Raw genomic sequence first — 26,192 nt, forward strand, 5'->3', positions numbered from 1 at the left:
CCATTTTCCCACACTCTCTTGGCCAGTCTGGACATAGTAGTGGAAGCCTTTCCCATGCGCTTGTTGATTTCTGCATCTAGAGACAGGTTACTGGTGATAGTTGAGCCTAGGTAGGTGAACTCTTGAACCACTTCCAGAGCGTGGTCGCCGATATTGATGGATGGAGCATTTCTGACGTCCTGTCCCATGATGTTCGTTTTCTTGAGGCTGATGGTTAGGCCAAATTCGTTGCAGGCAGCCGCAAACCTGTCGATGAGTCTCTGCAGACACTCTTCAGTGTAAGATGTTAAAGCAGCATCATCAGCAAAGAGGAGTTCCCTGATGAAGACTTTCTGTACTTTGGTCTTCGCTCTTAGATGGGCAAGGTTGAACAACCTGCCCCCTGATCTTGTGTGGAGGAAAATTCCTTCTTCTGAAGACTTGAACGCATGTGAGAGCAGCAAAGAGAAGAAAATCCCAAACAATGTGGGTGTGAGAACACAGCCCTGTTTCACGCCACTCAGGATAGGAAAGGGGTCTGATGAGGCACCGCTATGCTGAATTGCGCCTTTCATATCGTAATGGAATGAGGTGATGATACTTAGTAGCTTTGGTAGCATGTGCCATGGAGATGCTATTACTACTTGTCTAACACTCTTGAGAAGTATCAGGTTTTGTTAAGGGTATACAATAATGTCTGGGCTGGGTAGACAACAGGTCAGCTGACCTTCCAAAAATGATTGCCTTATCATGCTCCATGTCAAGTTTCATTTGTAGCTTTTTCATGGAAGGTTTACTCGCCAGCAAAGGTATCTCCCGAGAGATCACATCAGTACTTAGAAAATAGCTTACTCCAGTTACTTCATGGAATTACATTTCTCTTTAGTCACCTCAATATGTTGTCATTGCCAAACCTAAAGCAAGTGGTACTTTTATATTCCTTAACCTTGCATCGATCCTCACTACTTAGTGAATTAAGATAACATTTTAGGACTGCACAGTTAAAGGAATCTGTGACTAACACATTACAGGATTAAAATTCCTTGTGACCAGTGTAATTTTTTCAGATTCATCATTATCTTCATCCTCTTCCTCAGAATTCTTTTCATCAGGTGTCATTTCAAGGACTCTGCCTCTTTTCTTTGGGCAGTTCACCGCATAATGATACTTAGAATCACATCTGAACACAAGAAATAGGAGCAGAAGTAGACTATATGGCCCATCGAGCCTGCTCCACCATTCAATATGAGCATGGCTGATCTTGAGCTTCAATTCCACTTACCTGCCTGCTCCCCATATCCCTTGATTCCCTGTGAGACCAAAAATCTATCTATCTCAGCCTGAAATATATTCAATGATGGAGCATTCACAATCCTCTGGGGTAGAAAATTCCAAAGATTCACAACCCTTTGAGTAAAAGTAATTTCTCCTCATCTCAGTCCTGAATGATTGGTCCCTTATCCTGAGACTGTGTCCCCATGTTCTAGATTCCCTGACCAGTGGGAACAATCTCTCAGCTTCTACCCTATCAAGCCCTTTCAGAATATTGTATGTCTCAATTAGATCACCTCTCATTCTTCTAAACTCCAGAGAATATAGGCCCAATTTACTCAGCCGCTCATCATAGGACAACCCCCTCATTCCAAGGCCCAATTTAGTAAATTTTCGCTGCACTGCCTCCAGTGCAAGTATATCCTTTCTTAAATGTGGAGACCAAAACTGCACACAGTATTCCAGATGTGGTCTCACAAAAGCCCTGTACAATTTTAGTAAGAATTCTTTATTCCTGTACTCCAATCCCCTTACAATAAAGACCAATATGCCATTTGCCTTCCTAATAGCCTGCTGCACCTGCATGTTAACTTTGTGCGTTCCTTGTACGATTATCCCCAAGTCTCTCTGAACATCAACACATACAGTTTTATACCTTTTGAAAAATATTCTGCTTTTCTATTTTTACAACCAAAGTGAACACCTTCACACTTCCCTACATTATACTCCATTTGCCATCTTGTTGCCCACTCACTTAGCCTGTCTATATCTCTTTGCAGCATCTCTATGTCCTCCCTACAGCTTACCTTTCCACCGAGCTTTGTATCATCAGCAAACTTAGATACATTGCTGTCTTCATCCAAGTCATTAATATAGAATGTAATAGCTGAGGCCCCAGCACTGATCCTTGCGGAACCTGACTATTCATTGCTTGCCAACTTGAAAATGCCCCATTTATGCCCACTGCCTGTGTCCTGTCTGTTAACCAATCCTCTATCCATGCTAATATATTACCCCCAACACCATAAGTCCTTATCTTGCCTATTAATCTTTTATGTGGCATCTTATTGAAAGCCTTTTGGAAATCCAGGTATACTACATCTACTGGTTCCCCTTTATCTACCCTACCAGATACATCTTCAAAGAACTCTAATAAATTTGTCAAACAGGATCTCCCTTTAGTAAAAGCATGCTGACTTGTTTTAATCCTACTATGCTTTTCCAAATACATTGTTAAGACTTGTTTAATAATAGTTCCCAGCATCTTCCCAACAACTGATGTTAGGGTAACTGGCCTGTAGTTCCCTGTTTTCTCTCTACCTCCTTTCTTGAATAGTTGTGTAACATTTGCCAACTTCTAATCTGATGGGACCATTCCTGAATCGTTAGGAATTCTGGAAAATCATAGCCACCGCATCCACCATCTCTTCAGCTATATCTTTTAGAACCCTAGGATGTAGGCCATCTGGTCCCGAGGACTTGTCAGATTTTAGTTCCTCAAGTTTCTCTAATACTTTTTCTCTGCTGATTTGAATTTCCTTAATTTACTCACTCTTTTTAGACCCTAGGTTACTGTCTATTTCTGGTATGGAACTAGTGCCTTCTACTGTGAAGACAGACACAAAATATTTGTTCAATTCCTCATTTCCCATGATGATTTCTCCTTTCTCTGCCTCTAAGGGACCAACGTCTACTTTAGCTACTCTCTTCCTTTTTATGTACTTGTAAAAGATTTTGCAATCTGTTTTTATATTGCTGACTAGTTTACTCTCATTCTGTTCTTTTTTTATCAACTTTTTGGTGGCCCTTTACTAGTTTCTAAAACACTCCCAATCCTTAGACTTGATACTTTATTTTTGCAACATTGTAAGCCTCTTCTTTTAGTCTAATACTCTCCTTAACTTCGTGAGTGAGCCACGGATGGGTCTTTCTAGCCAAGTTTTTGTTTTTGAACGGAATGTACTTTTGTTGAACCCTTTGAATTGTTTCTTTAAATGTTGCCCAATGTTCATTTACCGCCATACCTTCCAGTCTATTTACCCAATTAACCTCAGCCAGTTCTCCCCTCATACCTTCATAATTGGCTTTAAATTTAAGATTCTTGTTTGTGATTGAAATGTGTCATTTTCAAACTTAACATGGAATTCAATGGTATTATGATCACTATTGCTCAGTGGATCTTTTACGATTACATTGCTTATTAACCCTGCTTCATTACACAGTACGAGATTTAAGATAGCTTTATCACTAGTCGATTCAACAACGTATTGCTCCAAGAAACTGTCACGGAAACATTCTACAAACTCATCTTCTAGACCACTGTTGCCAATTTGATTTTCCCTGTCGATATGCAGATTAAAGTCTTCCACAATAAATACATTATGTTTTTTACACGCTCCAATAACTTCCTGTTTCATGTTCTATCCAATAATATAACTACTGTTCGGGGGCCTGTAAACTACTCCCATCAGTGTTTTTTGAGTCCTGCTATTCCTAATTTCCACCCAAACTGATTCTACTTCATAATCTTCTGAAGCCATATCCCTTCTTATTAATGCCCTTATGTTGTCCTTTACTATCAAGGCTATCCCTCCTCCTTTGCCTAGACGAAGAATCTGTTAACTATTCCTTGGATGCTCCTAGTACTCATTTGCCTATTATTGCTGTTCCAATTTTGTCTTCTGTTGTAAGAGCCAGATCTGCCCAAGGTGCTTTCATTCTTATTCTGCCTGTCTTTTTAACCCTTCCGTTGTATTGACGCCTGTGTTGACTACCTGGACTAATTTGAAATCAGGAAATCATTGAGTCTCCTATTCTTTGTGCCACTGCAGAATGTCTCATTTGTTCCATGCAGACTGTTGCGCAGGAAATATTTTAAAGGCAGCCAACATCTGATCAAACAGAGTCTCTCTCCAGCAACAAATACACTAGATGGAACCAGTTGCCTGTCCATGAGGGAACCCTTAGTAAGTTAAATAAAAACAAAATACTGCAGATGATGGAAATCTGAAATAAAAACAGAAAGTGCTGGAAGTACTCAGCAGGTCAGGCAGCATCTGTGGAGAGAGAAGCAGAATTAACGTTTCAGGTCTGTGACCTTTCATCAGAGCTGGTAAAGATTAGAAAAGAATTAGGTAAGTTAAATGCAAGTACTGATCCAGGGGTCCCCAAGTTGAATTTTATTATCTTTTATTCAATCTGTTAAAGCCCATGATATATTCTTCCATTGAATGACCATCTGTTTTCTAAATTTATCAAATTTTGGCCATGCCTCATAGGCATTTAGCAGATTATCTTTCTTGTAGATTTCACCAAGGATTCTGATACAAGGTCCAAACCTTCAAAACTATACAACTGATGGGCATTAATCTCATAAAATAGTTTACTTCTGATTTTACTCCTTGCAGGAAGCGACAACACCAAGACCATACCTTGTTTTCTCTTTGATTGGGTCATAAACCATGTCCACATATCCACTTCATTCTTCCACTGATCATATGGTTTGGACTCCAAGAATATTGGAGGGTAATCATAACCTGCAATTAAACTTGCTTTCTGCCATTTTCCACAATAGCCACTGGGATTTTAGTTTTCTGCCTGAAATTATTTTATTCTTAGTTTCCAACCTTCAACTTTGGGCACCCATTCTCTGCTACCATATTCCAGAAAGCCTGGCAGTGAAGGATAGAGCTGGAGCCAATCTTTACACATTTTGATGAGCTTTTATTTGCATTGCAAACATGGACCTCCTAACCCAACAACCCCAGTTTCAGTCTGTTCCTATTTATAGGAGCGCAAGTGACTCCCCAGTTGATGCCCACACCTGCATACAATTCATATACAATTTACAATGTCTTCCTGATATAAATAGTTTGAGACAATTTCAGTTGATATTTCTATAACTTGACTTTTTTCCAGACAAAATCTTCAGAACCATTCAGTAAGACCTATCATGCTGCAGACTCCATAGCTAAAGGAAATATCCTTCCAGACATTCAGTCTATGAAAGAAAATCTACAAACTGGCAGATATGAAGGTACAGTGCAGTTTGTAACATGCAACATGTTAGGATTATACAAATAACTCTACCCTCTCCACCATGGCTCAATGGGTAAATGTAGTTTCTGGTGTTGGATTGAGCTGTTCTGAACAGGAATGCCCCAGGCAGAATCTCTGGTCTTTACTGAGATCCCTCTTTTCCTTGTGTACATAAACAATGTGGGTTAGCTATTTAAATGTAAGCTGGTTAAATTCAGCAACATGATTACATAGCATTGCATTGAAATTACAACACAGAAACAAAATGTTTGGCTGAACTAGTTCACACTGCTGTTGATCCTCCATATGTGAATTGTACTTAAATTCCACTTACTTTAGATCATTAATTTTACAGTTCATCCGGATTTTATATCCTTGTTACATTTTGGGTTTATCACTTCCTTAACATTTAAGTGCTTTTGATGGAAATGTTTATTATTTGCTCAGCATTATTTTATTTGATGTTATCAGCCTTCAATCCTGAGGTGCATGATTTAAAGAGATATTTTGAAATCCTTGTTTGCATGTTATTTTGCTCAAAAGCAGGAGTAGGCAACAAAAACACACTGAAATTATATCTCTTTTTAAAACACTCTATTTTCAGAAGAAAACTATGGGTTAAGTCTGCCACTTGGATTAGAATATGATCAGAAGAAACAGAAATTGAAGGAGGAACTTAGACAAGACTACAGACGCTACATGGCAGAGGTAGAGTCTTGCAATGATGCTTTGTGCCAGTCTCAAAGTGTAGACAGCAAAAAAGATGGAACAACTTAAGGTTCTCTGGCTTTTTCTCCACCCCTATTTTGAAAACATGTTAACTCCTGTTTAAAAAAAAAAATTGTGATTTTTATACTCCCATCCTTCTCTTGTCCATTCTAGAAACTAAATGTTGAGTGTTGCTAGGCTAATTAAGTGGGGGGAGAGATGAGGTGGATGTGGGAAAGGAAGAGGAGATTCACAATTGAGCTTGATCTCTCCTTACCTAACCCCATGTGTATATTTTGAGCAGTGATTACAGGTATTCAGGAGTAGGAGTTCCTTTCTCTCACTCTCTCTTTCAACCTCCCATTCACCAGAATGAGGTCTGTGAATAGCATAGATTCTCAAACCTTCAGCTTCAGTACTCTGCTGAACCATTGAGAGAGCTTCGATATTCTTTTAAAACTTATATGTAGCATTTATTGCTGAAAGTTATTGTTTCTTCTCTGCCACCAATGACAAAGAGGCCTGAAAGAGCTTCTCGGCCCTCATGGTGCCACATTGACTAGATAGGGAGTGCAGTGAAGAACGACAGAGAGAGACAAATATAAATCATTAAGAAGGGGAGGAGACACTGTTTGAAAAAAGGATGTTCTGGAGAAAGAGACACGTGGTAGTGAAGATGGAAAAAAAGCAAGGGGCAGAGGCAGTAGTGAGAGAGTGTGAGAGAAAGTATGAAGCAAAATGGATTGGGTGTAAGTTGGAAACAAGAATGCAGGAGCGTGACAATGCCATCAATTTGAACTTCCATTTTTTTATGTATACTTTGTGCTAGTATTGATAGCTGACTATCAAAAGCTGTACCTTTTTTGGTTGGATTCCAAAGAGCTTGTGAATCATTGACCTAATAGGGTAATCAAAGAAAGGAATTATGCTTTTAAAATTGATTTTAACCTCTTCTTACAGAAAAATTCCAGGACTGTAAGGGAGCTGGAATTAAAAACTGAGAGGCTTTCACTTCCCATCTCTGAAAGAAAATCAGCAAAGGTAAGTACATAAATCAAGTTGGTACTTAATGCAATGTAAACTTTTTTAATATAGTAACTGAATAAATAATATTTAAGTTGCGATGACATTGTTAGAGATTGGCATACAATGTCGAGCTTGCATTGAGGGAATGTTGTTCAAGCACTCCTTCTGAACACAGGCCCTTAAGAACGTTGTATGTATCATGGTCTGTAACCAACCCTCTGTAAACATCAGCTCATCCAAAACTCTGCTGCCTGTACCCTATTCCACACCTAGCTCATGCTGATATTTCTTGACTCCCAGTCCTGACTGTCTTGAATTTGATGTTCTCATCCTCCTGTTTATATCCCTGATGAATTAAGCATTACCACCTGAGACTAAGTTTTGATCAAAATTAACACTAACAAATGCTTTTTAGACTTAAAAAAGTGGTTATGATTGAACAATGAAACTTTTAACTATTTACGTATTGTATATTTGCATAGCCTCATTCATCTCAGATTTCAAATTGTTCATAAGATGTTAATCCATTTTTATCCTGGATGGTTTTTAACAGTTTGCCTGTACTGAAATGGTAGTTATTTACATATCTCAATATGGCTCAGTAGCGCATGTCTCATCTACCAAGGTACTTTCTTCACTAGAGTTGCCAGACACACTCATTTAAGGATATCTCTTTTCTTTCATGCTGACATGTGACTCCAGAACTGCTGTTGGTGGTGTATATAATCTCTTAAATCACATTGCTGCCATCAGAAATATATATATATGTATTTCTGAATCTTTAAGATATGTTTTTCATGTCTGCCCAACACTTCGCAGCCACACTAATCACAATGGTATTGAAGTTTCTTGGACATTCCTTCAGAATTTCCTATCTGGCTGAGTTCTTGAAGACGGCTGATGTTTTTTCAAGGTTGAGATCTTGTCTCATCACATCAATCCAGCATATTTCACATCTTAGATATGTAAAACAATCCACATCAAATTTTAAGGCCCCAACTTTGATTGAAAATTTTCATTCTTATTATCCTAGTTATCCAGCTTGAACCCCTATATACATTACATAGAATTTGCATAGAACTTCCAGCACTGAAACAGGTTATTTGGCCCAACTGGCCTATGCTGGTGTTAATGCTGCACATGAATCTCCTTCCATCCTATTTCATCTAACCATATCAGCATAACTTCCTATTCCTTTCTCCCTCATGTATTTATCTAGCTTCCCTTTAACTGCATCTATGCTATTTACACTGCTACTGTATGTGTAGGAAATTCCATATTCTAATCACGTATTCTAGGAACTTGTATTCAACATTCATTAAAATAATCTCATTTCTAGCCAAAGCAGTGACATTTTGAATATTTAACTATTATATATTGTTTTAAGTTCAGGCATTACACATCATGACTGAAATTTGAGAGATTATTTTCTTACTGAAATAGGTTTTATGAAAAATATAATTTCCTGTTAGTATCTCCTGAATTTGTTGAAGAGCTGTAGGTTTACAGTTCACAGAAGAGTTTCTTGAGCAACGGAAACACTATCTAATTGCCTTTGCATGTGCATGAACTTGGGATTCATTCACAATGTCCTTTTTTAAGTAAATAATACAGTACAGACAAGGTATATATAGTTCTCCCTCAACGTGTGCATCACATGATATATTCTTTTCCTATTAAATCTATGTTCTGACTTATGAGAAATATTCTGGAGATCAGATGGTGCAAATAGGTTTATGTACTTGATATGCCTTGTGGCTACTGCAATTGTGTTGCATCTCAAAGTCACACTTTGGAATTTCGCATTTTGTCACGCATGCTAAGTATGTTTCACAGTTGCATCTGTTTGACTTAAATCTCACTCAGTAAACAGTAGCAGATCACAACTGAAGTTATTGTGGCAGAGCAGAGTTTTCTTCTGTGACAAGTGTTACGAGTGCTTCCTTTTTTTTGTTAAATTTTGAAGATTTGTGGTTTAAAACTGAAAAGGAGTCCATGGATTTTTTTTTTTTTTTTTTTACAAGGGTCACTGAGAGGTCTGGACTGTAAACAGTTACTGGAAGGCACCGGTCTTTTAAGTAATTACCCAACAGGGGTTGTTTTTGACTTGGGGAAGATGTTTACAGAGAAGTGAGAGGTCAGAATTTATAGGGGTCAGGAGGCTTGGCTCCTGAGATGTTTTGGTTAGTGAGTTGGGATATGGACAATGGTTTGAAAAGACAGTTGGAGAAAACTTGCCAAGAGAGCAAAATCCAGCTCAGTCTTTTCCAGCTCTTTGAAAAAGCCTGCCAGTTTCCCATCTCTTGAGAAGCTAAGAAGCAAGTGTAAGAAACTGTCTGAAACTCCTGTTACTGCATTTTCCCTGGAAGGCCTGCCCAAACTGATCTTCAATGTTTCCTGCCAAGAACTATTCTAAGAAGATCCCAGTGTCAGATGTCTATTTGTATTTGGGACGCCAAACCAATAAGGACTCGTGACATCTTTTCATATCTTCTCTTTTTTTCTTCAAGAATTAGCAAGTGTTTTGGCCCAAGCATGTTTTTATTTTTTTTGGTACTGGAGCTCGAAAGAGTAAATCTCTTCATTTGTTTGGTTTACTGGTGTGCGTGCGTGCGTTACGTTACGACGGGGACTTTTATATTTCGACCTGTGTGTTGATGCGTTGCTTCATTACAGGTTACGAGTTGTTTTATAATAAAATGATAATTTTGTTGTTTATTAAAGAAACCTGGTTGGTGTGTTTTATGCTGGGATAAAAATAGAGTCTATAATTGACTGTATCGGTAAGTGGGAAAAATATAAATATATGTTGTGACCTGTGGAGAAGTGGAACTAGAATAGACAGTGCACTCCTCCCGCCTTGGTCGTAACATATAATTGGGGGCTCATTGCGGGATAACCCAATGACAACGACATACAATTGTAAGTGGGGTAATAATAATTGAAAAGAGGAAAAGAAAAAAAAGGTTTCTTGTGCAATAGATTAAAGTTTACTCTACCAGAATGTCTCTATCAATTGCTGAAGGCTTTCTGGAGAAGGAGGATGTATCCTTAAATGATTTGAGAAACTTAACCTTAGTTAGACTAAAGGATTTGGCATAACTGTTGGTGTTCGAGTTAAAACCAGGAGCTAAGAAAACAGATGTAATTGAAGTAATAGCACACCATTTGAAATTGGAAGAAAAAAGCAAATCAGAGGTAGTGCAGTTGAATAGCTAAGATTCAGTTACAGATGAAGCAGCTTGAGCAGGAAGAGGAAATGGAAAAACTTAAGCTTAACAAAGAAAAATAAAAAGAAATGAGAAAACTTTAGCAGGAAAAACAATTGACAATGAAAAAATCTTGAACTAGAATTTGAAAGAGAAAGAGAAGGAAGGGAATTCAAATTAAAAAAGATGGAACTAAGAAAAAGGGGGTTGTCTTGACTCCAGTGAAAGTTCTGATGAGGAAAGATCTGACTGCAGCTCAGGACCCAGTGGAGAGCTGAGTAAATTTGTGCAAGCCCTTCCCAAGCTTGAGGAAAGGGACGTAGAGGCCTTTTTCATTTCTTTTGAAAAGATAACCAAACAGATGAAGTTTCCCAAAGGCAAGCTGGACACTACTTATGCAAAGCTGGTTGATGGGCAGAGCTCATGACGTTTATGCCATGCTTTCCAAGGAGGCGTCTGCAGACTGAGATGGCAAAAAAGACTGTTCTTGTTGCGAATGAGTTGGTTCCTGAAACTTACTGACGGAAATTTCGAAACCTCTGGAAATTGTCTTGGCAGACTTACATAGAATTTGAGAGGGTAAAGCAAATTAATTTTTATTGTTGAGTGCAGGCACTAAAGGTAGAGGCCACATATAAGAACTTTAGGGAACTAATTCTCCTGGAAGAATTTAAAAATTCACTCCCTCCATTGGTAAGAACCCATGTAGAGAACCAGAAGGTTTCAATGGCCAGACGGACAGTGGAAATTGCTGATGATTATGAGCTTGTTTATAAGTCCAAATCCTTTTCTGTCACCCCACAAACCCAAGAAGGATAGAAGTTGGGAGGATGAAAGGAAGGCAAGTAGTTGGGGACACGAAGGGACAGCTGGGAATGCCCCAAGATCATCTCCTCAGGCCAGAAAGGAAGATGCTGAGGGTAGAAGTGAGGTCCGCAAGCCTAACTGTTACCATTATCGCAAGGTGGGACACCTTTGTGTGCAATGCTGGAATTTGCAGGGTAAACTAATGGGACTTACTGGGGTACACAAAGCCAATGCAGAGAAAGGGGCCCTGACTGAGAGTACAGCAGATCAGGCTGTAGCTCTGACTAGCAAGGTTAAATACAAAAACCACTGTGAGTGCAGTGGTTGTGAATAAAATACCTGAGAGTTATAGGGAACTCTTGTCAAAAGGAAAAGTAACTTCTTATCCCTCAAGTGAAGCAGGTAAACCTATAATTATACTTAGGGATACAGGAGCCACCCAAACTCTTTTGCTGGGGAAAGACATAACTTTTCCACCAGAGAGTGTACTGAATGCCAAGGTTTTAATGAGTGGTATCAGCGGGGAATGTATACCTGTACCTTTGTATCGGGTGCACCTAGCATGTGACCTAATGTCTGGAATGGTAACTGTAGGAGTTGTCCATAGTTTGCCAGTGGATGGAGTTGACCTCCTGGGGAATGATTTGGCTGGAGCAAAGGTAGTAGCTTCTTCAGTAGTCACAGAAAAACCAAGTGAAGTTAAAGAGACAGAATAGTTACAAGAAAAGATTGCAGGAACTTTTCCTTCATGTGTACCAACCCGAGCAATGGCTAAATACATTCCTTTGTCAGAGGTAAAATTGGCACCACAGTCAAATAGCCGAATATCTGAAACTTTCTTTGGGGATTTGGATAACCCAAAGGAAATGTTTAATAAGGCTTCTGTGATCAAAGCTCAGCTAGCCGATCCAGAGTTAAAGTGGCACAATCAGCTCTAATAGAAGCTGAGGCAAACGGATTTCCAGAAAGCTACTATATTAAAAATGGGATTCTGATGAGGAAGTGGGAACCTCCTCACAGACCTGCAGATGAAGAATGGAATGGTAGTTCATCAGTTAGTGGTACCGCCAAAGTATTGCCAGGAACTATTAGGCGTAGCCCATGAAATTCCTATAGCGGGACATGTGGGGATCCGGAAGACCAAATCACCTATAAGTCAACATTTCTACTGGTCCGGTCTTTATAAGTTTTATAAAACATGCCATAGGTGCCAGATTGTGGGAAAACCGCAACCTGCAATAAAATCAGCACCTCTAATTGCCATGCCAGTTTTTGGAGAGCCATTTGGTAGGGTGTTGGTGGACTGTGTACGACCTTTACCGCAAACAAAAGCAGGACACCAATATATACTCACTATCATGGATATGGCTACTCGGTTCCCAGAGGCCATTCCCTTGAGAACAATTTCAGCTGAGGTAGTGGTAGAGAAGTTAATCCAGTTCTTCAGTCGAAATGGATTACAGATTGTGATTCAGTTGGATCAAGGTTCCAATGTTATGTCTAAAATTTTTCAGGAATTTCTGGGTAATTTGGGTATAACTCAGTTAAGGTCTTCAGCATACCACCCACAGACACAAGGAGCATTAGAAAGGTACCATCTGTCCTTCAAAACAGTGATCAGGGCATACTGTCATGAATATCCCCATGATTGGGATAAAGGGCGAGAATTTCTTTTGTTTGCCACTAGGGGTTCACCGAATGAGTCTGCTGGTTTTAGTCCTTTTGAATTAGATTACTGACATGAGATAGAGGTCCTCTAAAACTAAAGAAAGGTTTTGCGAACGGAGGGACGAATCTTCTAGATTATGTATCCGTATTCCGGGAACGGCTCACAAAAGATTGCAAAGTAGCTCAGGAACACCTTAAAGCTTCCCAAACAACTATGAAGAAATGGATAGACAAGCATGCCAAGACCCGAACATTTTAACCAGGGGATGAGGTGTTATATTACTGCCTTTACAGGGTGAACCGCTGAAAACACGGTTCATTGGTCCGTATAAAGTGGTCAAGAGAGTTGGTGAAGTAAATTATTTAATTGACACTCCAGATCGCCGGAAAAAGAATCTGTTGTGTCATATCAATTTGTTGAAACAATATTATCGCCAGGAGGAGGATAAGCAAGCACAGGTATGTTAGGTAGTAGGGACAGTGAAGGATGAAAGGGATAGTGAGGATGAGGCAGAAAGAGGCCTAGACAATTCTCAAATTGAACCTCCTACTATCTGGTTAGCTAATACTGAATTGTTAGGGAGATTGGACACTATGCTTTCATATTTAGATGCAAAATAATGAGAAGACCTAACAAGGCTACTCACAGCATTTAAAGTCTGTAGGGCTTAGCCAGGATGTACAACCTTAACCATGCATGATGTGGATGTAGAACAAAGAACAAAGATAATTACAGCACAGGAACAGGCCCTTCGGCCCTCCAAGCCTGCGCCGATCCAGATCCTCTCTCTAAACATGTCGCCTATTTTCTAAGCTTCTGTATCTCTTTTCTTCCTGCCCATTCATGTATCTGTCTAGATACATCTTAAAAGACTCCATCGTGCCCGCATCTACCACCTCCGCTGGCAATGCGTTCCAGGTGCCCACCACCCTCTGCGTAAAGAACTTTCCACGCATATCCCCCCTAAACTTTTCCCCTTTCACTTTGAACTCGTGTCCTCTAGTAATTGAAACCCCCACTCTGGGAAAAAGCTTCTTGCTATCCACCCTGTCTATACCTCTCATGATTTTGTACACCTCAATCAGGTCCCCCCTCAACCTCCGTCTTTCTAATGAAAATAATCCTAATCTACTCAACCTCTCTTCATAGCTAGCGCCCTCCATACCAGGCAACATCCTGGTGAACCTCCTCTGCACCCTTTCCAAAGCATCCACATCCTTTTGATAATGTGGCGACCAGAACTGTACGCAGTATTCCAAATGTGGCCGAACCAAAGTCCTATACAACTGTAACATGACCTGCCAACTCTTGTACTCAATGCCCCGTCCGATGAAGGAAAGCATGCCGTATGCCTTCTTGACCACTCTATTTACCTGCGTTGCCACCTTCAGGGAACAGTGGACCTGAACACCCAAATCTCTCTGGACATCAATTTTCCCCAGGACTTTTCCATTTACTGTATAGTTCACTCTTGAATTGGATCTTCCAAAATGCATCACCTCGCATTTGCCCTGATTGAACTCCATCTGCCATTTCTCTGCCCAACTCTCCAATCTATCTATATTCTGCTGTATTCTCTGACAGTCCCCTTCACTATCTGCTACTCCACCAATCTTAGTGTCGTCTGCAAATTTGCTAATCAGTCCACCTATACTTTCCTCCAAATCATTAATGTATATCACAAACAACAGTGGTCCCAGCACGGATCCCTGTGGAACACCACTGGTCACACGTCTCCATTTTGAGAAACTCCCTTCTACTGCTACTCTCTGTCTCCTGTTGCCCAGCCAGTTCTTTATCCATCTAGCTAGTACACCTTGGACCCCAAGCGCCTTCACTTTCTCCATCAGCCTGCCATGGGGAACCTTATCAAACGCCTTACTGAAGTCCATGTATATGACATCGACAGCCCTTCCGTCATCAATCAACTTTGTCACTTCCTCAAAGAATTCTATTAAGTTGGTAAGACATGACCTTCCCTGCACAAAACCATGTTGCCTATCACTGATGAGCCCATTTTCTTCCAAATGGGAATAGATCCTATCCCTCAGTATCTTCTCCAGCAGCTTCCCTACCACTGACGTCAGGCTCACCGGTCTATAATTACCTGGATTATCCCTGCTACCCTTCTTAAACAAGGGGACAACATTAGCAATTCTCCAGTCCTCCGGGACCTCACCCGTGTTTAAGGATGCTGCAAAGATATCTGTTAAGGCCCCAGCTATTTCCTCTCTCGCTTCCCTCAGTAACCTGGGATAGATCCCATCCGGACCTGGGGACTTGTCCACCTTAATGCCCTTTAGAATACCCAACACTTCCTCCCTCCTTATGCCGACTTGACCTAGAGTAATCAAACATCTGTTCCTAACCTCAACATCCGTCATGTCCCTCTCCTCGGTGAATACCGATGCAAAGTACTCGTTTAGAATCTCACCCATTTTCTCTGACTCCACGCATAACTTTCCTCCTTTGTCCTTTAGTGGGCCAATCCTTTCTCTAGTTACCCTCTTTCTCCTTATATATGAATAAAAGGCTTTGGGATTTTCCTTAACCCTGTTTGCTAAAGATATTTCATGACCCCTTTTAGCCCTCTTAATTCCTCGTTTCAGATTGGTCCAACATTCCCGATATTCTTTCAAAGCTTCGTCTTTCATCAGCCGCCTAGACCTTATGTATGCTTCCTTTTTCCTCTTAGCTAGTCTCACAATTTCACCTGTCATCCATGGTTCCCTAATCTTGCCATTTCTATCCCTCATTTTCACAGGAACATGTCTCTCCTGCAAGCTAATCAACCTCTCTTTAAAAGCCTCCCACATATCAAATGTGGATTTACCTTCAAACAGCTGCTCCCAATCTACATTTCCCAGCTCCTGCCAAATTTTGGTATAGTTGGCCTTCCCCCAATTTAGCACTCTTCCTTTAGGACCACTCTCGTCTTTGTCCATGAGTATTTTAAAGCTTACGGAATTGTGATCACTATTCCCAAAGTAGTCCCCTACTGAAACTTCAACAACCTGGCCGGGCTCATTCCCCAACACCAGGTCCAGTATGGCCCCTTCCCGAGTTGGACTATTTACATACTGCTCTAGAAAACCCTCGTGGATGCTCCTTACAAATTCTGCTCCATCTGGACCTCTGACATTAAGCGAATCCCAGTCAATGTTGGGAAAATTAAAATCTCCTATCACCACCACCCTGTTGCTCCTACATCTTTCCATAATCTGTTTACATATTTGTACCTCTATCTCACGCTCGCTGTTGGGAGGCCTGTAGTACAGCCCCAACATTGTTACCGCACCCTTCCTATTTCTGAGTTCTGTCCATATTGCCTCACTGCTCGAGTCCTCCATAGTGCCCTCCTTCAGCACAGCTGTGATATCCTCTTTGACCAGTAATGCAACTCCTCCACCCCTTTTACCTCCCTCTCTATCCCGCCTGAAGCATCGATATCCTGGGATATTTAGTTGCCAATCATGCCCTTCCCTCAACCAAGTCTCAGTAATAGCAATAACATCATACTCCCAGGTACTAATCCAAGCCCTAAGTTCATCTGCCTTACCAACTACACTTCTTGCATTAAAAACAAATGCACCTCAGACCACCAGTCCCTTTATATTCATCATCTGCTCCCTGCCTGCTCTTCCCCTTAGTCACACTGACTTCATTTTCTAGTTCCTTACAGGCTTTTGTTACTACCTCCTCACTGTCAACTGACCTCAATTGGTTCCCATCCCCCTGCCACATTAGTTTAAACCCTCCCCAACAGCGTTAGCAAAAGCACCTCCAAGGACATTGGTTCCAGTCCGGCCCAGGTGTAGACCGTCCAATTTGTAATAGTCCCACCTCCCCCAGAACCGGTCCCAATGTCCCAAAAATCTGAACCCCTCCTTCCTGCACCATCTCTCAAGCCACGCATTCATCCTGACTATTCTTTCATTTTTACTCTGACTATCACGTGGCACTGGTAGTAATCCTGAGATTACTACCTCTGAGGTCCTACTTTTTAACTTGGCTCCTAACTCCCTAAACTCAGCTTGTAGGACCTCATCCCGTTTTTTACCTATATCATTAGTGCCTATGTGCACAATGACAACTGGCTGTTCACCCTCCCCCTTTAGAATGTTCTGCAGCCGATCTGAGACGTCCCTGACCCGTGCACCTGGGAGGCAACATACCATTCGGGAGCCTCGTTTTCGACCACAGAACCGCCTATCTACTCCCCTTACAATCGAATCCCCTACGACTATAGCCCTTCCACTCTTTTTCCCGCCCTTCTGAGCAGCAGAGCCAGCCACGGTGCTATGGACCTGGCTACTGCTGCCTTCCCCTGGTGAGCCATCTCCCTCAACAGTATCCAAAACGGTATACTTGTTTTGGAGGGAGATGACCGCAGGGGACTCCTGCGCTGCCTTCCTGCTCTTTCTCTGCCTTTTGGTCACCCATTCCCTTTCTCCCTCAGCAATCTTAATCTGCGGTGTGACCAATTCACTAAACGTGCTATCCACGACCTCCTCAGCATCACGCATGCTCCAAAGTGAGTCCATCCGCAGCTCGAGAGCCGTCATGCGGTCTAACAAGAGCTGCAGCTGGACACACTTCCTGCACGTGAAGGAGTCAGGGTCATCAGCCATGTCCCTGAGCTCCCACATTGAGCAAGAGGAGCATGATACGGGTCTGAGATCTCCTGCTATTTTTAATCTTAAGTTTAAACTTAGTTAAATGAACAAGGAACGAAAAGTTTTTACCAATCACAATAAAACCAGAGAAATCGAAAAAGCCTTACCTTATAAACACCCCACCGAGTCCTTTTTTTTTTTGGTTAGAGGAGGAGGGCGGGTGGAAGACACTACAAGTGTGGTGTCTCGGGTTCAGAAACCGCCCAAATATATAGTGTTTTACTTACCCAGCAGCCCCCTGGCCTCCGCCGAAAAACAAAAGGAAATTAAATTTACTTTCAAACTGACTTTCCCAGCTGCTCACACGCTGCTCCCGAAAAAGCTGCTGCACTGAAAGGAAAGTTATTTTAAACCGCCCAAATATATAGTGTTTTACTTACCCAGCAGCCCCCTGGCCTCCGCCGAAAAACAAAAGGAAATTAAATTTACTTTCAAACTGACTTTCCCAGCTGCTCACACGCTGCTCCCGAAAAAGCTGCTGCACTGAAAGGAAAGTTATTTTAAACCGCCCAAATATATAGTGTTTTACTTACCCAGCAGCCCCCTGGTCTCCGCCGAAAAACAAAAGGAAATTAAATTTACTTTCAAACTGACTTTCCCAGCTGCTCACACGCTGCTCCCGAAAAAGCTGCTGCACTGAAAGGAAAGTTATTTTAAACCGCCCAAATATATAGTGTTTTACTTACCCAGCAGCCCCCTGGCCTCCGCCGAAAAACAAAAGGAAATTAAATTTACTTTCAAACTGACTTTCCCAGCTGCTCACTCGCTGCTCCCGAAAAAGCTGCTGCACTGAAAGGAAAGTTATTTTAAACCGCCCAAATATATAGTGTTTTACTTACCCAGCAGCCCCCTGGCCTCCGCCGAAAAACAAAAGGAAATTAAATTTACTTTCAAACTGACTTTCCCAGCTGCTCACACGCTGCTCCCGAAAAAGCTGCTGCACTGAAAGGAAAGTTATTTTAAACCGCCCAAATATATAGTGTTTTACTTACCCAGCAGCCCCCTGGCCTCCGCCGAAAAACAAAAGGAAATTAAATTTACTTTCAAACTGACTTTCCCAGCTGCTCACTCGCTGCTCCCGAAAAAGCTGCTGCACTGAAAGGAAAGTTATTTTAAACCGCCCAAATATATAGTGTTTTACTTACCCAGCAGCCCCCTGGCCTCCGCCGAAAAACAAAAGGAAATTAAATTTACTTTCAAACTGACTTTCCCAGCTGCTCACACGCTGCTCCCGAAAAAGCTGCTGCACTGAAAGGAAAGTTATTTTAAACCGCCCAAATATATAGTGTTTTACTTACCTAGCAGCCCCTTGGCCTCCGCCGAAAAACAAAAGGAAATTAAATTTACTTTCAAACTGACTTTCCCAGCTGCTCACACGCTGCTCCCGAAAAAGCTGCTGCACTGAAAGGAAAGTTATTTTAAACCGCCCAAATATATAGTGTTTTACTTACCCAGCAGCCCCCTGGCCTCCGCCGAAAAACAAAAGGAAATTAAATTTACTTTCAAACTGACTTTCCCAGCTGCTCACTCGCTCACACGCTGCTCCCGAAAAAGCTGCTGCACTGAAAGGGGAATCCTTTCCTATAAAACAGCATCCTTACCGCTTAAGTCCAGAGAAACAGGCCCAGGTGAAAGCAGAAATCCAATACATGCTGGAAAACCACCTAATTGAATCCAGTCAAAGCAGCTGGAGTTCCCCAGGGGTATTAGTGCCTAAACCTGATAGTTCAACGAGACTCTATATAAACTACAGAAAGGTTAACGTAGCAACAAAGGCAGACTCCTACCCAATTCCTCGCTTGGAAGACTGTATTGACAGAGTGGGCAGTGCCACGTTTCTTACAAAAAAGATTTGTTAAAGGGATACTGGTAAGTTCCTTTAACACCCTGAACTAAAGAAATATCGGCCTTTGACACACCAGACGGTCTTTCCCAATGCCGAGTGATGCCAATCGGGCTAAAGAAATCCCCCAGCTAAATGAGACTAATGAACCAAGTGGTAGCCAGTGTTCCTAACTGTGTAGTTTACCTTCATGATGTGGTGGTATACAGTGACACTTGGAAGGACCACTTGGAACAACTAGAAGCTCTGTTTAGAAAATTACAGTTGGCTGATTTGGTAATAAACTTTGCCAAAAATTTACAAACCGGAATACTGGACTATTCCGATGGGGTTTACTATTACAGCCCTATCACATTGTGGGCAAACATCATGTAATTGCAGATGCTTTATCTAGAATCTAACTTTGCTTTGAGTTATTTGAATGTAAAGATGGTACAAAGCAGAAGTGTAGTGTTACGACCACGGTGGGAGCAACGCACTGTTAATTCAGTCCCGTTGCTCCACAGGTTGCAGCATATTATTAAACCTTCAAATTGGAAAAACAGCCAAATTAAACACTCTAGTATCCCTAGAATGAAGCAGACCAACCAGGTATCTTTAGACAGCAACAAATTAACTATTTATTGAAAGCCTAAATCTTAAAACACTTGTTACGACCAGGTGTGAAAGGTGTCTAGGGGTCTTTTACTGTCTTCATGTGGTCTTATTGTAACAGGGTTTAATTTTAAGGCTGCATTTGCTGACAGCGCAACCACTAGTTGGCGCCGTTCAGGCAGCTGCCAGGACTAAAGATGGAGCTGCTCAAATAATCACAGAAAGCCAACATAAATCCATGGCAGCACACAATGGCCGGAGAAGCCGGAGAGAGCGGGAGCGGTGGTGGTGGGGAGCGGGGAGCGAGTGGCTGGGGTGGGGGTGGGGGGGGCGGGGCGGGGCTGGGGGGGCTAGCTGGGAACGAGCGGCTGGAGAGAGCGGAGGGATGGGGGGAGCGAGTGGCCTGCAGTCAGAGGGAGGAAGAGTGGCGGATGCTGTCTCCCCGCTTCCCCCACCCCACTCTTTCCCCACTTCCCCCACGCTCTCTCCCCGCTTCCTTGCGTTACATGATGTCATCTGCGCATGCGCCAACCAGTCCTGGCAATGTGGAACGCCATGCACGCGCCAAGGGCAGGAGCCCGTTTGCGCATGCACGCTGCTTGGCGCTGTCTGATGACATCCGCCGCCGGCTGTGCTGTCAGGAATCACTTGGTAATTTGTTCACCATTTTCCAAATATAAGGCAAAGAAATGAGCATAAACAGGATTTCTTAGGTTTAAAGGAGAAAAGTTAAATTTGTTAAACCTTAAACTTAAACTCTAATTCGGTTAACACCTATGCTAACAGGCATATGCGATACGCACATGCAAATGGAGACAGAAAAGAGCAGAAGAAAAATAAAGTAAAAAGTTTGAGGCAATTGCTGTGCTTCGAGCTCGCTGTAGTCTTTGATTGTAAGTAGTCTTGCTTTTTGTTGGGGCCCAGTATTTTTAAACCTTGTTCACTGTCGGAGACTTTTCTCTCTTGGGGTTCACGTGTCTTCAATGGGTCTTGAGTTCCGTGAGAAAGAGATGGGAGCAGACAGGAGAGAGATCTTTTCAGTTCAGGAGAAAACAGCTTTCTGTGTTCAAATTCCCTGTGGCACGTTCAAATTAAAAAAAAAACTCCAAGTCAGTTCGTCATGTGACTAAACTGGCCTGACCACGTCTGTTTGTGTTTTCGGCCATCTTAGCAGTTAACCTGGAATGTTAGCCTCTCCACCTTCAACGTCTGGTAATCAGAAGTTCAGTGTGGATTAAATTGGAGCAGGAAGTGGCCCCTTTGTCCATTCCAAGTACTGTCTGTTATTATTGCAAAAAAAGTCTTTCCATCGAGGGGCCTGGCAATTCCTTGTAATAGGCCCTCTTTTCTTCCCAGCAGCAATTTACGTTTTAATGTTCATGTGGCGAAATAATGTGTGCATTATTCTTGGCAGGTGGGGGCCTGCATGACACACTATTAAGATAAACCTATGTATAAAGACCTTATAACTTCTTAATTTAATCTAACTCCCGCATTCACGCACAGACATTCAAAAATAACAGTGGTCCGATTTTAAAGGTAGAGTTTTTAAAAATTAGCTGTCTCTTAAGAATAAAACAAATAAGTAAATTTTTGTGTTTTATGTTCCCAGTGAATGAGATCTTCTGAGAGATAATTGAAGTTCACTCGAAGTCTTCAATCGGATTTGATGAAAATACTCTGTTCTTGATAGGCATTTAGTTTGGCTGTAGTCGCATTAAACAGTTCTTTCAACAATGAGCACAGCAATACAAATAATTTGTTGAAAAAGAAAAGCTTTTCTTCCTTACTCAGGGAATTAACTTGGCTTGTAGCTTTGTAGAATTTTTCTTGAGAGAGAATAAAACAGCTGCTTTCTTCAGATCACCTCACTAGAATAGACTGTCAGAACCAACTGGTTTAGACTGGCCCCTGCCAGCTCCACACACAGTCAAATGGACACATCGTACCATGTGACACCTCTCTCTGCTGCTGTTGCTCCGGGTAACCAAAAATGCAGCTGTGATATACTGTGTCTCCAGAATTTCCAGAATCTTCTCTCCCTTAAAGGTGCACTGGTTTAAAAAGTCTTAAAGGCACACAGACAGAGCTGAATTTTATTAGGGCACTGCGCTGCACGACGGCGCACTTTCAAATCAGCAGGCTGCCCGCATTTAGCGGCTGCTGCAGAGCTCCCGCGATATTATACGCGGGGGAACATTAGCATCAATGCGCTGAGCCGCCCCCCCTCCCCCCCCCCGATATTATGTGGGGAGAGGTGAGACATTCGGTGCAGTGAGGAACCCTTTGGCAGCTGTGCAGCAGGTGCTGGGGCCCTATTTTAAGCGCCCCAGCACCTGCTTCCTGACAGCTGTCAAAGAATACTTACCTGACTGCTGAAGAGTGGGGCTGCTGTCAATCTGGCAGCAAAACAGAAAGTGCTGTAGAAATCCAGCATGTTAGGCGGCATCTGTGGAGAGAGAAGCAGAGTTAACTTGTCCAAGTTCACTGACATGAAAGTTAACTCTGTTTCTCTCTCCACAGATGCTGCCTGACCTGCTGAGTGACCCCAGCACTTTCCACTTTGCTGCCACATACTTAGAGGTCACATGGTATGATGTGTCCCAGTGTCCTGTGAAGTCGCGATCCTCTTCTCCCACTCAAGTGTAACATTCCTTCTTGTAGGTGTGCTGCACCTGGATGAATAATCTTAAATTTGCACATTCCAGGACGCGAGACTTAAATAGACCATAAAAAGTATTACAGACGTTTACAGAGAACACATTGACACAAATGGGAATGCACGGTTGTCACAGCAATGTAAAACGTCTTTCACTAAATGTTCCTCACCAACATGTGTGCCCTTTTCTCTGTGCAAATGATGTGTGCCAGCACGTAGCACCAATGTCACATCCCTTTGCACCGTTGGCCCTTCAGAAGAGCCAACGTATGCAATAACATCATTGCCATGCCACCATTACACATGAGCATCTCCACGGATGCAGTGACATGGACATTGGCTCAGTCAGCTGCTGCCTCTAATGGTTTACACAGGGATGCTGCAGATGGGGACTGGTGCACAGGTAAGCAAGGGTGATGTGTGGCTTGCAGAGCTCATGTCGGTTCCTAGGGAGCAGACAGCCTTTATCTGATAAGCCACTTCCGTACATCCCTAGCTCACTGCTAGCCCTTCGTGCAGAGCCTGGGTGCCATCTGCCCTCCCTTGTGTCTTTCATGTTGTAGGTACTCAGTGTCCTCATAGTCCGAGGAGGAATCCTGTTGACATCTCTCCTCATCATGCCCGGCCTATTGAGTGTGTACTCGTACAGAGCAGTAAAGAAAGGAGCTGGCCTTTTCGGCCCCTAGTACAGGGTATCACCCTATCCATCCAGGCATTAGAGGCGCTCTTTCAGCATGCTGATCTCCTGCTCAATGGTGGCTCATGTAGCTCAGTGGCTGGCGTTGTATGTATCCTCTGCAGCAGTGGTGGAGTCTCACCGGTGTCGGGAGCCATGTCTGCAAAGGATAGCCCTTATCGCCAAGAAGCCACCCCTCCATCTGAGCCAGTTCAGTGAACAGCGGTGGCAGCTGGGACTGGCGCAAGACTCGGGTGTCATGGCAGCTGTCTGAGAAGCAGTCACACATTCGCTGCAAGCATCTGCGGTGTTCACATACCAGCTTCACCTAGATTGAGAGAGCTCCTTTAATGGTGATGTCTGCAGGTGGTAGCCTGGCAATAGGCCTGATGGCTACATGAGCGCAGTCTGTGAACATTACAACCTATGGTTTTCTGGCAATGGTGCCAGAACCAATGGCCCTCTGGGCCTGGCTATGTGAGTCCGTCCTGAAGCGGACATCCTCATTGGCCCTCTGGTGCAGGGCATTGGTGACCTCCATGATGCAGTGGTGCACTGCTGACTGTGTGAACCCACAAAGGTGTCTGGTGGGCCCCTAAAAGGCTGCAGAGGCTTCAGGCTTGAGAACTTCTGCCACTATGAGGAACAAAGGCATGGGATGTCCACCGGAGCCCATGGGCTGCAGGTCATCCTTGAGCAGGACACAGAGACGTGTCACCACCCTCTCTATATGCGCAATCTCCTCTTACACTGGTGCTCTGACATTTGATGGCATGTCATTTGGGGCCTGTGGATGCACGGCAACTGAAATGGTGGGCTCCCCTTGGGGGCTGCTGCCCCCAACCGGGGGCCTCTACGTGGATCACACCTGCCTGTTGATATTGCCTCTGGCGCGTACAGATCCTCATGTGCAGAGGAACACACAATGTAGGATGAGCCATACCTATTTCCATGTGATAAATAAAGTTGAACCGTGCATGTATTCGAAGGTTCCTAACAGGGCATGGATTGGTGTTGACGGGTACATCAGCTGCTTTCCTGGATCAACTATGTGGCGTGCCATGGCATCGATCCAACCAGCTGAATCGATTGCCCCCACCATCCATAACTCCTTAATGTTCCTGCCCGTTCTGGCACCCTCCCCACAAACAGGGTGCCTAGTGTGCAAACATGGTGCCTAGTGTGCCATTTCCCCCTCACAAACACAGAGTGTACACTGTTAACGGAGGGATGGTACATGGTACCTCCCTTCATGCCAGCACAGCTTTCCCTCCAGTAATCCCAGACCCCCTCTTTTTCAGAATGCAGAGTGCGACCCCTGTGTATCCCGCTTCCCTCCTTCCTTTAAGAATGCAGAGTTAGACCACTGCATATCCTCCCTCCCTCCTCCCTTTAAGAATGCAGAGTTAGACCCCTGTGTATCCCCGCCTCTCTCCTCCCTTCCAGAATGCAGAGTTAGACCCCTGTGTATCCCCCCTCCCTCCTCCCGTAATGCAAAGTGAGGACCCGTCGGCTTTTCAGATTGTGAATGGGACAGCACGTGACGGCCGCCCATTCTACAAAAAATCTGGCAGTATCGGTGGTGAGGCGGCGGGCCGCATACTCAGCAGAGGTAAGTAATCGTTACCATATGCTAATTGTGGTGCTGCTGCCAAGCAATAAGCAAATACCAATGAGGTATGAAAACTATCCATCAAGCTACCAATAAAATGAATATCAAGAAAATAAGGAATTGAAATACTTCACAAAAATCTTTTCAGCTTCACCTTCACCTCAGGGCACATAGTTAAAAAATAAAATTTGTTACAGAACTTCAGCTTGCCAATCAGGTGAATTTTGGGTTTGAAATCTGTCCAATAATATTTCAGCCCCTCTCCCCCCCCCCCCCCCCCCCACCCTGAGACCCTCCTCCCAGGACCAGAGCCCCACCCTGAGACCCTCCTCCCAGGACCAGAGTTCATGAAGCTTCCCACACTGTTGCTTTGTTAACTGCTGCAAAGAGGCTCAACCCAATAGCAGAATTTCCTTTTTTGTGCAGGAGGGGGAAACAAATGTAATTTCCAAATTACGAACTTATGAAAAAGTAAAATGAGTTTGTCTATCAACTGTAGCTCATCCAGACATGGTACAGCATACGTGCATCATCAAATTCCCAAATCCCCTCCCCAGCCATGCGATCTCCTGGGAGATGCAACAAAACCAGATAAACTTTAGGCCAGGAGCCTACTTTTTGTTAATATGTTCCAGAGGTTGATGATTTTGAAAAGAAATATATCTTATCATCTCATCTAACTTTTCTCTTTTGTTTTGTGTTTTATACTGATGTTTTTCTTCCCTATCTATCTCAAGTAATCAATTCAACCAAACAGAGTTTAGTAATTTCATCATTTTAATAACGTCGAACATATCTCCTTAAGGTCTATACTTCTCCAATGGCAAAAGTCCCAGTTCCTTGAGCCTGTTCTGAGAAAGAAGAGCTCTAAGACTAGGTATCATTCTAAGTGCCTCACTCTGGACTTTCTCAAGGCCCTTATATCTCTGCCCATGCCAGAGGAATAAAACTGCACACCATATTCTAACTGCAGCCATACCAAAGCCTTTTATAAGACAAGTACTATGATTTCCACAATTATGAAGTGTCCTAGCTGTACAACCCAGTACCTCACTGACTTCCCCTGTTGCCTTGAAATGCTGATTGTGGATCTGCAGTGTTGTGTCAACTATGCCATTTGTCATTCATCTTTCTGAATTAGCAGATTCAGTAATACATGGTTTGAATGTTATTTCAGGAGAGACTGAGAAATGAAAGAAACCAAGAGTACAATCAATTTCTTCGGGAGCAGGACAAATATGACCAATTAAGAAGAAATGGCAGGTGGATACCGAAGGTGATTTTATTTCTGGATTGAACAGAAAATAATCATGATAATTTGGCAGGAAGTAACATCAATATCAAATCAGAAAATATGGTTTATGGTATCTTACTAAAAATATGTTATTTGTATATATAGAATCATGCAGCACAGAAGTAGATCA

General features: G+C 42.7%; 1 protein-coding gene across 11 annotated transcripts in view; it reads left to right on the top strand.

Moving 5' to 3' along the window:
* The window catches only part of LOC137370017 (centrosome and spindle pole-associated protein 1), a 302,437-nt gene that overhangs the window by 46,926 nt on the left and 229,319 nt on the right, over window positions 1-26,192 (top strand). For 10 of the 11 annotated variants that reach the window (XM_068031956.1, XM_068031948.1, XM_068031947.1 and 7 more), the window contains 4 exons: window positions 5,170-5,287; window positions 5,894-5,997; window positions 6,958-7,038; window positions 25,946-26,044. In XM_068031956.1, the coding sequence (XP_067888057.1) occupies window positions 5,170-5,287; window positions 5,894-5,997; window positions 6,958-7,038; window positions 25,946-26,044 (402 nt within the window). Of the gene's footprint in view, window positions 1-4,160; window positions 4,218-5,169; window positions 5,288-5,893; window positions 5,998-6,957; window positions 7,039-25,945; window positions 26,045-26,192 lie in introns of those variants that run through there. The other variant, XM_068031954.1, reaches the window with a different exon arrangement.

This window comes from Heterodontus francisci, chromosome 5 (genome assembly GCF_036365525.1).
Source record: "Heterodontus francisci isolate sHetFra1 chromosome 5, sHetFra1.hap1, whole genome shotgun sequence".
Taxonomy (NCBI): domain Eukaryota; kingdom Metazoa; phylum Chordata; class Chondrichthyes; order Heterodontiformes; family Heterodontidae; genus Heterodontus; species Heterodontus francisci.